The sequence below is a fragment of the Adiantum capillus-veneris genome, chromosome 6, assembly GCF_014529385.1.
Source record: "Adiantum capillus-veneris isolate H3 chromosome 6, ASM1452938v2, whole genome shotgun sequence".
Lineage (NCBI taxonomy): Eukaryota > Viridiplantae > Streptophyta > Polypodiopsida > Polypodiales > Pteridaceae > Adiantum > Adiantum capillus-veneris.
Genome location: NC_140936.1, coordinates 168,485,860 through 168,502,618, shown reverse-complemented (window position 1 = coordinate 168,502,618; position 16,759 = coordinate 168,485,860). Strand labels below are relative to the sequence as shown.

The window sequence follows — 16,759 nt, the reverse complement described above, 5'->3', positions numbered from 1 at the left end:
TAGGCTTTGACACGTTAGCAGTTTGTTACATCTCCCCTTCTTGAAAGAGAGTAATCGTCCTTGATTATAACATATTTGCAAAACAACTCAAGTTAGCTCAAAAATTTCCAAGGGTCATTCCGAGGGACATTCCGAGGGACAATCAATTTGCTCTTTTTATTAAGGAGTTAGGTTCTTCTTTCTGCTGTTTTGATCAAGGAGTTAGCTTCTCCTTTCTGCTGTTTTGATCAAGGAGTGAGCTTCTCCTTTCTGCTCTTTTGATCAAGGAGTTAGCTTCTCCTTTCGTCCAGATTGGAACTCTTGATATTCCGGCATAGTAAAATTAGTCATCACACCCAAACCGTATTGATCTTCCATGGGTGTCTTGATGCACTAAAATTACATACCTAGGTAATCTCATCCAATTAGGAATATTCAGTAATTGGCACATCACAATGCAACACAAATGCTTACATATGCATGTTACAAGACACAACAAACAACGCCGCTGAGCACTCCCTCGAGACAAACGGTCTGCAGTATAAAGCTACTCAACGACTACCTCGTCACTCCCCACGCAAATAACCTAAAAAGGTCTGGGCCATGAGCTCAGAGGACTACACAACCAAACGCTCCCCAAACCGCAGTTTGCGTCGCTTGGAGGTTAAAGCATACAACCAAACGCTCCCTAGACATCGGCCTGCGTCGTTCGGAGGTTTTCTAGCATACAACAAAACACTCCCCAGGCATCGGCCTGCGTCCGAGGTTCAAACAATACCAAAATAGTATCTCTCACTTCTCCATCCGAGAGTAAAAATCACCAATCAATGAAACCAATATTGAAACCAAAATCAAACATTTCAAATTGGCACCAAAACAGGTTCAAAACAGATACCATCCATTTCAAACAGATTCCAAACAGGATCACCAAACAAGATCAAACAGAACTCAAACTTAAAAAGCAATCTTGACATCAGTCGAGCTCGAAAAGTCGATTGACTTTCCATCTTGAAACCTGCACCAAAAATTAGGGTTAGGTTCCTTCCATGAGGCCGTAGCCGAGCACAGCATGGTCCATCAGCTCTTGGACAAACAATGTTTCTTTAGCGGCGATGGTAGTCCCAAGAGATAGCAATCACACCGAACCTCCAAGGTCATCTGATCGTGAAGAGACATCTATTGGGAGATGTCCAGAAACTTCAAGTTATAATTTGCTAGGGTTTCCATGGCAAGCATTTCAAGATACCCCACTTTGCTAGAAGTTGCACTCCGAAGGAAGATGTCAGAAACCATATTACTTCGGGCAAAAATTTTCTTGAAAGCTTGCCAAGTACTTGGAGTATGCTGCTTGTTAGCTGTAGACATCAACAACTACATGGCACTGCTTTTGAGAAAAAAAAAAAACAGTGACTTGAAACAAATCTGGATCCTTCTCTTGCAAGTGATCTTAATTGACTTATGCCCTGTAAGACATTGCGGTGAAGACGGGAGCGCGCCCGATGCGCGATGAAGTAAGGGTGGGAGTGACTAATAAGTCCTCAAATAAAATTCCAATAGCTCTGTCTGCTCTTTTGTAGGACCGGTATGCTTTCAGAAAAGCACATGCCTGATGCTCTGATACCACTGTCACAAGGCGGGCACCACGTGCCAATAGAAAAGATCAGGCTGAATAGACTTTTAACACTTCAATAACAACTGAACTGAAAGAGAGAGAGACGACACGCGACACGAAGTGGCGGAATTCCACCCCAGAGAGTATTGGCCCCAAACCTTGGCGCCCCTTTCGGTATTTCTTTATATTGCATCATCAAAGTACAAGCCGGTTCTCCAGACTCTGCACCTTCTCTAGGAAGCATGCCAGAGAATGAGCCCTAGCCTCATATTTAAAGGCCCTTGGCCTAAAAAGCAGTTTACATGAAAAGCTTTCAAACTCAAAAGCTTCTGGTCTAAAAGCAAAGCCAAAAAGCTGCCAGCGTAAATCATGGAAATCCGTACAGCTTGCCACGTCATCATGCCAATGCAATTTTCGGAAATCAGCCACGTTGTTGTAGTTTTAGGATTGAGGGTTTCTAGAATTAGGGTTTGCAGGTTTTAGGGTTAGGGTTTTCAGAATTAGGGTTTGCAAGGTTTAGGGTTAGGATATTCAGAATTAGGGTTTGCAGGTTTTAGGGTTAGGGTTTCAGGATTAGGGTTTCAGCAGTTAGGGTTTTTGGAATTGGGGTTTCAGCAGTTAGGGTTTCTGGCAGAAATTAGGGTTAGGGTTTTCTGCTCTCGGACAACCACGTCATCACTTTGTGACACTTCTTCTGTTACTTGTTCTTCTTAGGGTTTAGGCTCCCCGGCCACCTCTATAAGTTGGCTCCATTCTTTAGGCTTTGACATGTCAACAGTTTGTTACAAAGTACACCTGCAATCAAATACTCAGAGATCATAACATGAAAATCGTTACCTTGAAAGTCTCGACGCTCAAAACGCAACTCGGTTCTCGAAAAGCAATTCCTCGGAAGAGATCTCTATATAGAAAATCCTCTCTTCCAATCCTACACACAAGAGGTGTGTTCTCGGGTTACTTCTCGTAAATCAGCCCCGTCTACGACGTTTATGGGCTGAAAACAGAGAAAAGCTCGGGTACACTTGGGACAGTCATGGGCATCACCGGCAAACGTCTTCTTTGCGGGTGAACTTTGCAGCAACATCTCCTTCTTGCAAAAACTGATCCTCCCCTTTGAGTGAGGGCATGTGATGCTTTTATAGCTCCTAGCCACGGGCACGAATAGCTGCTCGCATAGAGATCGCGGCTGTGTGTGTTTTTTTTTCAATTTTTTTTTCGCTGTTCTGCCTTCTAGAAAAAGAGAGAGAAAACGTTGGCTGATCTGTTGCCTTATTTATCAGATGGTTGCCCACTTATTAAATGGGCGGCCGGCGTATTATAAAAATAGTTTCACAGCACTTTCTAGGCGTCCCTGGATGCAATCACACGCACAGTCGCAATGCAGACATAGACTTCCTCGCGGGAAAGCATCTGCTTTCCCGAAAAGCAATCCCGCTTTCTTAGAAAGCATCTGTTTTTCCTCAAAGTTTCCTCTGAACCCATCTTCATTCAAGTGCTTGCTTTTCCTTGTGCACAATTCCAACACAGTTCGGAATTTCCTCTTGACTATGGATATCCCCTTTCCGATGCACCCGTCACCCACCTTGTGACGCATCAGGAATACCTATCACCTAGTCCTTTCCTACCGAACTTACGATACAATCTCTTTCACGATGATCTATGTCACCCATCCTATGAGGCATCAGAGATGTTTGTTCCCGGATGGTCGGATACTTCTTTCCAATGCTCCCTCTCACCCATCCGATGTGACGCATCAGAAGTACCCATTCCTGGTGGCCTTACAGATATTCTCGTTCTCAGTGCTCCCATCATTACTTTGAATGACGCACTAGGAATACTCTGTACTTGGATGTATCCAGTGAGAAAAACCCTCTCACTTAAAATTCCAATAATTCATTTAGAATTATTTTTCCTGGTGTTCCAAGCAAAAAAACCCTCTCACTTATAAATCCAATAATTCATTTAGAATTATTTTAATGTCAGATAAAGCCAATTTAGCAACATCCCTCTCACTTATAAACAATTGTCGTCAACTGTAGAGGTCCAACTGAACTACTGAGGAGAAACCGGAAAAAATTCCAAATTTTGCTCAATGGTGAGTTGAGCTAGTCCTTTCTCAATAGAGAACTTAAAAAGTAAATTAAAGAAAAAATTTCATAATTCAATACTTATCTTATGAGTTCATGTCCTTCCTCTGGTACCTCGAGGATATCCTTCACCATTCATCAAACTTACGAGCCATGTAAGAACTCGTCATTCGCGTCTTTCCGAGAATCTGTTAACTCAATTCCATCCTCTCAATCCCAAGAATAATAATCCTCCTAAAAATCATCAGTTCATGTCCTTCCTCTGGTACCTCGAGGATATCCTTCACCATTCATCAAACTTACGAGCCATGTAAGAACTCGTCATTCGCGTCTTTCCGATAATCTGTTAACTCAATTCCACCCTCTCAATCCCAAGAATAATAATCCTCCTAAAAATCAATTTAGGTCTATGTCCTTGCTTATAACCTTGCGTTATTAGTCCTGAGGATATCAAACCTCTTCTGTCCTCCTGCATAGAGCATGTCGAGAGCATTAAGCTCATGTGAATCTTCCTGCGGCACACAAAGTGTGTCATCTTACCAAAGTAAGTTCTTATTCCGGGCCTTTGCTTTGGGTAGGCCAATTGTTCTGATCCAAAGTTTCCTTATCCAAGACTCTGTTAATTTGATTCCGTCTTCTCAAATTCGAGAAGAATAATCTTCCTAGAAATCAATCTAGGTATCTATCCTTGCACATAATCCTGCACTGTTAGCCCAGAGGGTATTAAACCTCTTGTGTCCTCCCACATAGGGAATGCCCAAGTCATAGAGCATTAAGCTCGATGTCTTTCTTTCACAATTTGCGATCACCTTAAAGAAGGTTCTTGTTCTGGGCTGTCGCTCAACGTAGGCGGATGGTTCCAATCCGAAGATTCCTTGTGCACGGCGGCACTTCCTTCCAATCTTTTCCTCCTGCGAATTATTACTACCAGCAGTGTTTTCCACACGCCCATTAGAGTCTCTTCCTTACAGAATCATAAAAAAATGATTCACCTTGCGAGCATCAATGACGCCTTGCAAAATCTCAGGCAGATAGGATTCTAGCCATAGCATTTTCTGAACGTACGTTCAAACCTGGTTCACAATAGAGCGAACCCTCTTTGATTCTCAGGGATGTTCTCTCATATGTAATTCTTACCATTTTGAAACAGTTGGCGAGCTATATTCTTACGAATATAATAGTTTGAATTTATTCCAACAGCATGTAAATGCTACTTGACCTGCTCATGGAGAAACATAAACCGCAACCAAAAGTTGCTTCTGTAATAGTAAAAGCACATAGCGTACTCAATGATCAACGATCATCAGAAAACCTCTTCTTCGTAGACACTCAAAGTCCTTCTACCGAACACATCTCAAATAGAGATTCTCGTGTTGGAATATCCTTGCGCGCAAAAAGGCGCTCAAGAGAGTATAACAAACTCCCGTCCCGTTCCTGAAAAGAAAGTTGGTTCATCTCATTGCGTTCAGCAAAAAAAATTTCGATTGGTAGATGACCCTGTTAGGTGCAGCGGAATGATTGTTTGCGCTTTGCTCAAGATGAGTGCTCCAAACTGTGCTCAAGGTTCCTTTTGTTCTTATGGAAGGTAGAGCCTTCCGTTCTTAATGAGAAAATGCTATGATCACAAACAAAGTGAATGGACACTGTGTGTGCAAGTGTATGAGACTGAGAGATAGAGAGAGAAGAGAGATACGACACCATAGACATTGTAAAACCCTCCTCCGAAGGCCCCACTCTCGTTGGCGAGAGTGGTCTACTATTGATTGCACAATTTGGTACAATGGTGATGCATGAGACTGATGCAAGTCTAGGCTATGTCGACGATGACGACGGAGATGACGAAGTTGACCTAAGGGCTGAAATCTGCAATCTTTATACTGCTGTACAAAAACGCTATGGGCTGAAATCTGCGAATAGTCCAAAAACGCTGATTTGGGGGACTGTTTTCTGTGGGTCTTTGACACTGAAAATCTGCAGGTTTAGGGTTGAAAACAGAGGTGTCTTTAGGCTGAAAACTGATGGTCTTATCGGGCTGAATCTGCCTACCTTTTTAGGGCCGATCTTGCATGTCTTCTGATGATGAAAAACGCTGCCTTGCTGAATCTGAAAACGCTGAATCTGGGACCAAAACGCTAGAGGCTGAAGTTGGACCAAAACGCTAGGCTGATGTTTCTGCATGCGAGGATGCTGATGCAAAAACGCTATATGTTGTGTTCTTCTGGCGAGGACCTGCCGATGCAAAAATGCCAATGCTTAGGATGGCTGGCGATGGTTCTTGTTGGAAACGCTAGGCAATGGGGGGATCTGCTGCTTGGAGGGAACCACCAAGGCTTGGTCTTGCTGAGAAGTGGCCTGCTGAGCTTGGCTCCTGTTGCCTCTTCTGTCAAATAGTGCTAGCCCTAGTTTGCTTATATACAAACTTAGCAAAATTGCCCTACCTACTTTTGTTGGAAAGTCACTTAAATTAATAAGTGAAAAATGCCAAAAATAGGTAAAATAGGCTAAATGCATTGGAAAATTCTCCTGACTGATTTTGATGGGGATGCTTATGATCATGCTGCGTGCAACCAGAGGATATGCATCTACACTAAGTGACTGGGCATGCACGGTCTACGAATAGACTCACAAAAAGTGTCAGATCGCTTCTAAATCTAGACTGACTGGACTGAACCAACCCTTGTCGTGCTGTAGCTTGTCCACGGACACATAGGGTTGGATGTGTCACGTGACAGACTCACCTTAGTCTGTATCTTCATGTGTTATCCATGTACCCAAAGGTGTACCTAAGTTTCAGTGAGCCTGGGAAATTACCTTCCCTTCGTAAGATCCTTAGAGCGAAGACGCTCAACCTGACGATCCCTTGGCTCAATTTTAGAGCAAAACCCGCTCATCAAATAAACTAGGATTTTATTCCTTGGATTCCTTGATCATAGGCCGTAGTCGTCGCTTGCTCCTTCCCTCGTAAAGAGAGTATTCCTTCATTTGTGTGAAAAGCACTACTATATCTTTCCTTACCGGGTAAGGGGTGTAGGCTTAAAGAGAACTCAAGCTTAATGAAAGCTTTTCTTTGCTCGTAAGCTCAGAATGGTTCCTTCATAATTTCCTACCCGCAAAAGCAGGTAATCTGTTCGAGAATTACCGGATACCAGATCAATTATGGACCTTCCAGATGGTTAAGCAAAGTAGTTCATCGTATAAAACAATGTTCTAACTCAACCCTACTCTCATAAGCACTCAAGAGTGATCAGTCTTGGTTAGACTCATGCATTCCTCTTGCGAAAAAGAAAACGTGCTTTGTAACTTCCTCAAAGATGTAACTTTGATCAGACTTGCCCTCTCACTTGAAGTTTGAGGGTCTTCTATTTAAAAACTCAGGAGTTAGATTGAATTCCATTACTCCAAATTTTCTCCGTATAACAACGTATCCTTCGAGGAGAGGTAACAAAAATTCATTGTTTCTATATTCAATGGTTCCCGTCCCACTGTGGGGATTAGATTCTATGTACACTGAGGTGTACACTTTCAGCTTGTACTGTTGACTCCACCATCCGCTACAAAGTATCTTGCGGATGCGTTTAAAAAAATTTGGGCAAAAAGTCCTTCGTTAAACTTCTTTATCGTTTCTTCCTCAAAGAGGTTCAAGAATGGAGCCACCTTGGAAAGAGTGAACAAATACTCATTCACATAATCCATGACTCGCTCGTGCTCCTATCGGGCAAACCGATCCCAATCTTCTTAGATGCCTTCCTCAAAGCGTAGAGGAAAAAAAATTTGTCCAAAAATTCAGCCTCGAATTGAATCTAAGTCTTGTTGTGAATTCCTTGCAAAGCTTTGGTATACCACCAAGTACTTGCAATTCCCTTGAAGTGTTTGGCTGCATGCCTCACCTTTGACGCTTTTCAGAAATTACTGTTTGCAAAGGCAACTTCAAACTGTCGAATGAAAGCGGTAGCTTTCGGGACATATTCTCGTCCGTCAAAAGTATCAACCTTGAGTGGAGTGTTCTGAGGTCTAAAGACCTTCATATCCTTCTCGAAATATTTCCTGGCTATGGTTTTGGATTGATGTTCATGGATATTTTATGAGTTCTAAAGTATCTTGAGCATTCCGCTCCTTGGATTCTCTAGGTTCTTGAGCATAATGCTCTGGTCGCCTTCTCAGAGAACCCCAAGTCTTGTGTCGACTTCTTGCAGAAAGAAAGTTTTTTTCCAACTCTGCGAGCTTTTCCTTGCAAGACTTAGGGTTCCGTTTGCTTACTTCTCTCTTGGCTTGTCATGGCTTCTTCCCGTATCTCCCTAGAGTCGTCCTCCTTTACAGAGAAAGAGAGGAGACCATGCTCTGATACCACTGTCACAAACGGGAGCGCATAACAATTTAAAATACATTCGGATAAATAGGATTTATCACTTATTACTGAAGCCAGAGGATATAGAGAGAAATAGATAGAGAGAGATATAGAGAGTGAGAAGATTGACACAGTACTGGAGACCAGAAGATGGACTGGTCCCCCCCGTAATAGTATCTTTATTACTGAGGAGAAGCCTATACAAGCAGAACCGAACGTATTACCACGTTCATTCTAGAATAAGACTTGATGGTTCTCGGAAGCCTCAGCTTCCGATTCCTAGGGCAAAACCGTATTTCAAGGAACTTCCGTTCCTTATTCAAAATCCTTGAGAACCAAGGTTCTCGCCTCTAGATCTCACCTTCCAGACGCAAGGCTAGACATCCATGCAACTCTCTTTTCCAACTCTATTTCGAGAGTCCTCTTCCCGTAGAACAACTCTGCTTTCCCGGACGCGAAGTCCTTACTTGGGAATCTCAACTTCCGGATCACAACTCGAGAGACTACCTTCTTCGATCCGTGGATCTACTTCCCAAACTTGGGTACGAAACCCTTGGGCTGATTTGGCTCTAGTTCCTCAGAGCGCTTTCTCCTGCAGAGGCTCATGCCTTCCTCTGCTCCTACTCCCTCACGAAGAGGAAGTACACCTGCAATCAAATACTCAGAGATCATAACATGAAAATCGTTACCTTCAAAGTCTCGACTGTGGAAACGCAACTCGGTTCTCGAAAAGCAATTCCTCGGAAGAGATCTCTATATAGAAAATCCTCTCTTCCAATCCTACACATAAAAGAGGTGTATTCTTGGGCTCCTTCTCGTAAATCAGCCCCGTCTACGACGTTTATGGGCTGAAAACAGAGAAAAGCAGCAGCTTGTCGCGATGGAAGCACACTCCATAGGCACTTCTTCGAGAGAACTCGCGCACTGGGTCTTGGCGACATCGGGTACACTTGGGACAGTCATGGGCATCACCGGCAGACGTCTTCTTTGCGGGTGAACTCTGCAATAGCAGCATCTTCTTCTTGCAAAAACTGATCCTCCCCTCTGAGTGAGGGCATGTGATGCTTTTCTAGCTCCTACCCATGGGCACGAATAGTTGCTCGCATAGAGATCGCGGCCGTGTGTGGTTTTTTTTAAATTTATTTATTTTTAAATTTTTTCCATTTTTTTCGCTGTTTTGCCAAAAAAAGAGAGAAAAAACGCTCGTTGATCTGTTGCCGTATTTATCAGATGTCTGTCCACTTATTAAATGGGTGGCCGACGTATTTTAAAAATAGTCTGAATCTGCCCAAAACTCAATAAAACCTTATAAGTTGTAAACAATGCTTTCACAGCACTTCCCATACGTCCTTGGATGCAATCACACGCATAGTCGCAATGCAGACATAGACTTACTCGTGGGAAAGCATCTGCTTTCCCGAAAAGCGATTCTGCTTTCTTCAAAGTTTCCTTTGAACCCATCCTTATTCAAGTGCTTGCTTTTCCTTATGCACAATTCCAACACAGTTCGGAATTTCCTCTTATGGATATCCCCTTTCCGATACACCTGTCACCCACCTTGTGACGCATCAGGAATACCCATCACCTAGTCCTTTCCTACCGAACTTACGGTACAATCTCCTTCACGATGCTGTATGTCACCCATCCTATGACGCATCAGAGATGTCCGTTCCCGGATTGCCGTTCCCGGATTGTCGGATACTTCTTTCGGATGCTCCCTGTCACCCATCCGATGTCACGCATCAGAAGTACCCGTTCCTAGTGGCCTTACAGATATTCCCGCTCTCAGTGCCCCCGTCATTACTTTGAATGACACACTAGGAATACTTTGTACTCGGATGTCTCTAGTGAGAAAAACCCTCACTTAAAATTCCAATAATTATTTAGAATTATTTTTCCTGGTGTTCCAAGCGAGAAAACCCTCTCACTTATAAATCCAGTAATTCATTTAGAATGATTTTTATGTCAGATAGAGCCAATTTAGCAATAGCGAGAACGCAGGGTTTGAGAAAAAACGCCAGGTGATGAACACGGGATGCAGAGGTTGGTAGGTGAGGGCTGTAAATGCACCAAAACAGGCTGAAAATCAGCAGGTAAGTGATCGGGAAATCGCCGGCAATAGTCACAGCTGTTCAACTTCCAAGCGGGAAGACCAAGGGGCAAGGAGCAGGGCTCCGGTTGTCCAAGATCGGCAAGAAGAAAACGCTGAAGTAGAGGGTAAAAAACGCTGCTCCAATGGTGTCTTGACTGCCAAAAAAAACCCTAGGAATGCTGGCTGCCGTTTTGCAAAAATGCTAGATCCACAGGCTGGCGAAAAACGCTGATGCAAGGGAGTCCCTTCTGCAAAAAATGCTAAGCCAAGGGTGGGGAAAAGCGCAAGGCAAAGGAGAAGGCAGATGGTGGCAATGAGGCAGAGGGAGGGAGGGTGAGAGCAGAGTGCGCAGAAGATGATGCAGATCCACAAAACGCTAGGGTTGAAGCAAAAAACGTTGGTCCCAAAAAAAACGCTAATGGAGATGAAGCACTTCTTCGTGATGGCAAATCCAAGCCTAGATCTTTGATACCATGTCAGAGTGAGCAGCGGAAGAGAGAGAGAGAGAGAGAGAGAGAGAGAGAGAGAGAGAGAGAGAGAGAGAGAGAGAGAGAGAGAGAGAGAGAGAGAGAGAGAGAGAGAGAGAGAATGGTGATGGATACACAAGAGACAGATGGAAAAGGTTGGCAAGCCCCAATAACTCCAGACGTCACAAATTGCTATGTACAAGATGGCAAGATATATAAATGGGAGAGTGCATCCCCCCCCCCCCCCCCCCCCCCCCCCCCCCCCCCCCCTCCTATATATAGGAGAATAGGGAGTAGGTAGGGCATACCAGAAACCCAACGATCATGCACAAAAATACCCATGAATGAGGAAAAAATGGAACAGGACCAGAATAGGTCCGGCCGAGCAAAGTGCTAGCAAAACCCTAAATGTGCCTGAAGATCCCTGTCGAGCAGGTGTACGGGGGGCCAACCCACAACCAAGGGCCAGTGCACGTGATGTGTGTGAAGCTTGTAGGCAGGGTGCGAAGCATTTGGAGATGAAGAATCTAACAAACATGGTCATTTTGGCATCCTAAAAATTGTCGAATGTTTTCATCACACACATCTTTCTCTCTTGCAAAAATCAAATAAGCAGAAACGCAATTTCTAAAGTTTTTCTTTACATCACTATGGTTGATCATGGTAATGGCCATATGTCAGCGTAAGCAACTACTGTGTACGGTTGACCTTTGTATATGAAGGTCATAGTTTTTTTGGCATAATATGGAATGGGATGTGTTTGAAGTGTTAAGGCATCCCAAAAGAACATGGCATCCTTGAGAAGATTTTCTATCTGAATGCTTTCCTGTCTTTAAGTTCAGTTCTCCTTGAATATGTGTTGAGTTTATAGATAACTCTTCAAAAGTTGACTCGAGTCAATAGAAGTTCGCAATTGGTCAGGAGTAAGATTTGGTCACTTTCCAGTAAAAAGAGAGAAAATTGTTTGTAGAGCGTGGGAAGTAAAGGATTAGGACTCTTTGTCCGTTAGCGGCTTCCTCATTCTTTCAATAACTTCCACTTGCGTTGTTCCTTACATGTAAGTAGGTATTGAATCTGTGGCAGAGGGAGGAAGCGGTTCTTTTTTGTCCGTTAATGGTTTCCTCATTCTTTGAGTAACTTCCACTCGCGTTGTTCCTTACATGTAAGCAGGTATTGAATGTATGGAAGAGGGAGGAAGCGGTTCTTTCTTAGGCTGAGGACATTCAGGCTTTTGATATCCCTTTTCACCACAGTAAAAGCATTTACCCTTTTTCGTACACTTTGAACGATTCTGTGCTCTTGGAAGGATTATTGATTAGGAAGCTGGCAGGAGTGATCGGGAGACTTAGTTTGTTGATCCTTTTGAAGTTTTGATTTGGGACTGAATTTCTAAAGCCCTCCACATACTCTTTGTGCTAGAGTATGCTACGTACTTTATGCACAATAAGGAATGACAAGTGACGAAGCGATGGTTATACGATGTCAAGCTGGGTGAAGTTTTCAATTTTTCTGTAGTTCTAACTTTTTGGTATTTCAAGACTTAAGATAATGCATCCGTGTCTATGGATGGTGCGTGTCACAAACGGAGGCGCATGGCAATATAAAATATACTTGGATAAATAGAATTTATCATTAATACTGAAGCCAGAAGATATAGAGAGAAATAGAGAGAGTGAGAGAGATAGAGAGTGAGAAGATCGACACAGTATTGGGACCAAAAGATGGGTTGGTCCCCCCACGTAATAGTATCTTTATTATTGAGGAGAAGTCTTTACAAGCACTTGAATCGAACGTATTACCACGTTTATTCTAGAATAAGACTTAATGGTTCCTGGAAGCCTCGACTTCCTATTCCTAGGGCAAAACCCTATTCCAAGGAACTTCCGTTCTTTATTCTGAATCCTTGAGAATCAAGGTTCTCACCTCCGGATCTCACCTTCCAGACTCCGGGCATGGCGTCCGTGCAACTCTTGTCCAACTCTGGGAACTTCCTGCAGGATAACTCCGCTTTCTCGGATGCGAAGTCCTTCCTTAGGAATCTCAACTTCTGGATCCCATCTCGAGAGTCTACCACTCTCGGATCCGTGGATATACTTCCCAAACTCGGGTACGAAACCCTTGGGCTGATTTGGATCTAGTTCCTTGAAGCGTTTTTCTCCTGCAGAGTCTCATGTCTTCCTTTGCTCCTACTCCCTCGTGAAGAGGAAGTACACCTGCAAACAAAACACTCAGAGATCATAACACGAAAAAAAAGGTTACCTCCAAAGTCTCAACGCTCAAAACGCAACTCGGTTCTCGAAAAGCAATTCCCCCGGAAGAGATCTCTGCACAGAGAATCGTCTCTTCCAATCCTACACACAGAAGAGGTGTGTTCTCGGGTTCTTTCTCGTAAATCAGCCCTGTCCTCGTCGTTTATGGGCTGAAAACAGAGAAAAAAACAGCAGCTTGTTGCGACAGATTCGATCTTCGTAGGCGCTTCTTCGTGATGGTAATTGACTACATGGTCTTAGCGACATCTGGTACATCCGGGGCAGCCATGGGCATCTCCGGCGGCGTCAACTTCATGGCTGAAATCTGCAGCAGCAGCTTCTTTCTTCTAGTGCTGGCTTCTCTCTGTGTCTGAGTGCATGGAGAGGTTTGCTTTTATTGCTCCTATCAGCCGGCGGAAATAGGGGCGGTCTTGTTGGCGGGAGTAGGGAAGGAGGAGGAGCGCCAAAGCTAAAGGGATCGCTTGCACCACCAGCTAGCCGGAGAGAGAGAGAGAGAGAGAGAGAGAGAGAGAGAGAGAGAGAGAGAGAGAGAGAGAGAGAGAGAGAGAGAGAGAGAGAGAGAGATTGTACATTTTTTTATAAAAGGCAGCACTGGGTTTTGCTCTTCTTTTATTTCTTGCTCATCCTTGTGCACAATTCTAACACAGTTCGGAATTTCCTCGTGAGTATGGATATTCCCTTTCCGATGCACGTCACCCACCTTGTGACGCATCAGGAATACCCATCACTTAGTTTTTTCCTACCGAACTTACGGTACAATCTCCTTCGCGATGCTCTATGTCACCATCCTATGACGCATCAGAGATGTCTGTTCTCGGATGGTTGAATACTTCTTCCCGATGCTCCCTGTCACCCATTCGATGTGACTCATCAGAAGTACCAGTTCCTGGTGGCCTTACAGATGTTCCCTCTCACTGTGCTCCCGTCATCACTCTGAATGACGCACTAGAAATATCTGTACTCGGATATCTCTAGTGAGAAAAACCGTGTCACTTAAAATTCCAATAATTCATTTAGAATTATTTTTCTGTCAGATAAAGCCAATTTAGCAACAGTGCGCTAGTTGTTTGAAGACGAAGAGCTGGAAGTTATGTTATGAGTGTCTTGATATGAGTTTCATTTTAAAGAAGTGGCATTCTCTCCCCACGTATGTCCCAACTAAGGACATCATAATATCCTTGTTTAGAAAATGCTTCGTAGTCCCATCATGCAGAGTCATTTATGTTTTGTTTTTTCTTGTCAAATGTGCAGGACATGCCAACTTCTGAGTTTGTTGCTTGATGAGCTCGACATTCATACTACGGCATTGCATTCTATGAAGTCACAACCTCAACGGCTTGCTTCTTTGAATCGTTTCAAATCTGGACGAGTTCCTGTTCTGATTGCCACAGATGTTGCCAGTCGAGGCTTGGATATTCCAACCGTTGATTTAGTAATCAACTACGATATTCCCAGGTGAAAAACTGATCAGATTCTGTATTGTTGATTCTAATTGTTGAAGAAAAGGCTTTAAGAAACGTGCTTACTATTTTTGACTGTCTGATCTGGTTGTTATAACTCCTTGCAGCTTCCTCTGGTTCCTTTTGTCTAGAGATTATGCAAAGGTCTCCTATCTGAAGTATCTTATCATGTTCACACATTACATCAATTTTGAGGACATTTTGACCAAGGATGCTGGATGCATCCTGTGCTTGCAATAACAAAGAGATTCTGTGTGATAACCTCTCATTCAGAAATAAAGAGTAAAATTAGGGGTAAAGGGAAGGAGAAGAATGCTGTAGGAAAGCTTGGATGAACCATTGGGCTGGTAATTTGATTTTAATGTGTGCTTTCACGGTCCTTTCATAGATTGAAATTGAGTTCAAAAGCAGGTTTGTGCCTTTTCAGCAAAACATCACCAAGGCCTCGGCTTATATAGATATAGATTCTGTAGAGTGACGATTTTGGTAAAGAGGAGTGAAGTTTACAGGTCCTGAAATAGAAGTGTGAAGACATGTCCATTACGTGGACACTACCGCCATGGACTATTCATATTAAATTAATCTTTTCTGGGTGTTTATGAATATCTTCCGAGTTGCGGTTTCCCAAGGGTTCAGGTTGTGCTCAATAAAGTTGATGTGCAAAGCTCCCTCAATGCTACATTATACAATAGCAGTTCAGATACTTTCGGCCTTCAAATCTTCTGCGTTTTTTTGTTCAAGCATGTTCTATTGCTTGTACGAAGACAATTGAATTTTGGAAAGAAAAGGTTCTCTTGCACAGTGCTGAGTTGTTTGTAGAGCCTTAATAAACATTTTTTTAATATTCTACTGGGCAATGTAGGTTCACTCGTGATTATGTCCACCGCGTGGGTCGTACTGCACGTGCAGGCAGAGGTGGATTGAGTATTAGTTTGGTTTCACAGGTAAATTAAGTTTATGGGTTTTTAAGTAGAAGGCATCATTAACAAAATCCTTGTCAGCTTTGCTGTCTTGCTTACCAAGCGGACTGTGTGTAGTACGATGTTGACCTCGTGCATGAGATAGAAACACTCATTGGCAAGCAGCTAGAGGAATACAAGGTAGACGAAGATGATGTGCTTAAGGGCATTACCAAGGTATGTACCTTGTCTCTGAAAATATTTCTGCATCCTTCTGAAGTGAGGATAACAGTGTTTCCTTCTTCATTGAGTAATTTGTAGGTATTTAAAGCCAAACGGTTGGCTGCTCAAAAAATGCAAGACTCTGGATTTGAGGATGTGCTAAAGGATCGCAAAGAAAAGAAGTTAAAGACGCTAAAAGAAAAAAGGGTTCTAAAGAAGAGGAGGAAGAGGAAGCGAAATGAACCAGCACTATGAGCTTAATGTGTTGAGTTTTCCCAATAGAGATACACTGAAGGATTTGTGTCTTACAAGTGAGCTCTCAATTTGGTCGAGTGTTTGGTCCACTACATTGCGTCGAGATGCAAAAAACATGTATTTTTTGCTCCTGTCCCCTGCAGTTCTTTTGTCATTTGAGGCACAAATCGAATGTGGAAATTGAAATCTTCTTTCTTGGCCGCAGGTATGGAGATGCCATGAGGAGCACGAGACTTTCAATTGATTGCAAAGATATATCCCTGCCGGAGGATATGAAAGAGAAGAGGGGATCCTCTGGATCTCGACAAGGTCTTGATGTTTACAATGCTATGGATTGCACCTTCGAAGTTGTCTGTGAGTTGTGGAACACAATGTTTTATGTCTTTGTTTCCCTGCAAATTTGAACCTAACCTGAGCGTGATGCATCTGGTAATGTTTTGAAAAACAGTAGTTTATCATAAAAAAATCACACGGACAGCTTAAAATCTTCATACCAATGAAATATTCATTCAAAAGTATCCTTGTAAATGATAAGTATTGCTTTGATTCTAAAAGCACTATTATTTTGGTCATTGGAGCTCCCCAGACAAGGTAATAATGGTGCTCAGTACATTACAACATTATGACCCCCTTAACTACAAATGCTTATCCAAGAATAAGAAACCACTTTGTGTGGTAGGTTCTTGAACAAGCCCGTCCGTTGCTTGTTATTTGTAACCGATGTGTTTGATGAAGTTAGTGTTTGTTTCTAGTAGCTCATTTTTTGAAGCCATCAGTGTTCTTCCCTTTGCTGATAATATAACCCATATATTAGTTAGTCTCTAGGTGTTGGGTGTTCTTGCAGCTGTTTGACCTTGGCTATCTTTAAATCTGAAATGTTTGCGCAAGTAAGTAATGTGAGTTTGTAAATTCAAAAGCTCAGCTCATAGTCTTCTTGAAGAGATGAGAAGGTCGCAAGGCTGCCCCTGCCACATGTGTTGCCATTTTGGAGCTGGTAGTAGTTACCTTCTCGCTCTAGATTGGATCATGCAAGTACTTCGATTTTGTTGGTGCCTTCTATGATCTTGACCT

The 16,759-nt window shown here is 43.0% G+C and overlaps 1 protein-coding gene across 2 annotated transcripts in view; it reads left to right on the top strand.

Moving 5' to 3' along the window:
* Positions 1-16,442, top strand: part of RH36 (RNA helicase 36) — a 29,821-nt gene extending 13,379 nt beyond the window's left edge. Inside the window, exons 3-8 of one of the 2 annotated variants that reach the window (XM_086515125.1) lie at positions 14,104-14,307; positions 15,175-15,256; positions 15,350-15,448; positions 15,533-15,615; positions 15,716-15,805; positions 15,894-16,442. In XM_086515125.1, the coding sequence (XP_086371251.1) occupies positions 14,104-14,307; positions 15,175-15,256; positions 15,350-15,448; positions 15,533-15,615; positions 15,716-15,805; positions 15,894-16,092 (757 nt within the window). In that variant the 3' untranslated portion in view covers positions 16,093-16,442. Of the gene's footprint in view, positions 1-14,103; positions 14,308-15,174; positions 15,257-15,349; positions 15,449-15,532; positions 15,806-15,893 lie in introns of both variants that reach the window. The other variant, XR_015188471.1, reaches the window with a different exon arrangement.
* Positions 16,443-16,759: the final 317 nt, after the last annotated feature.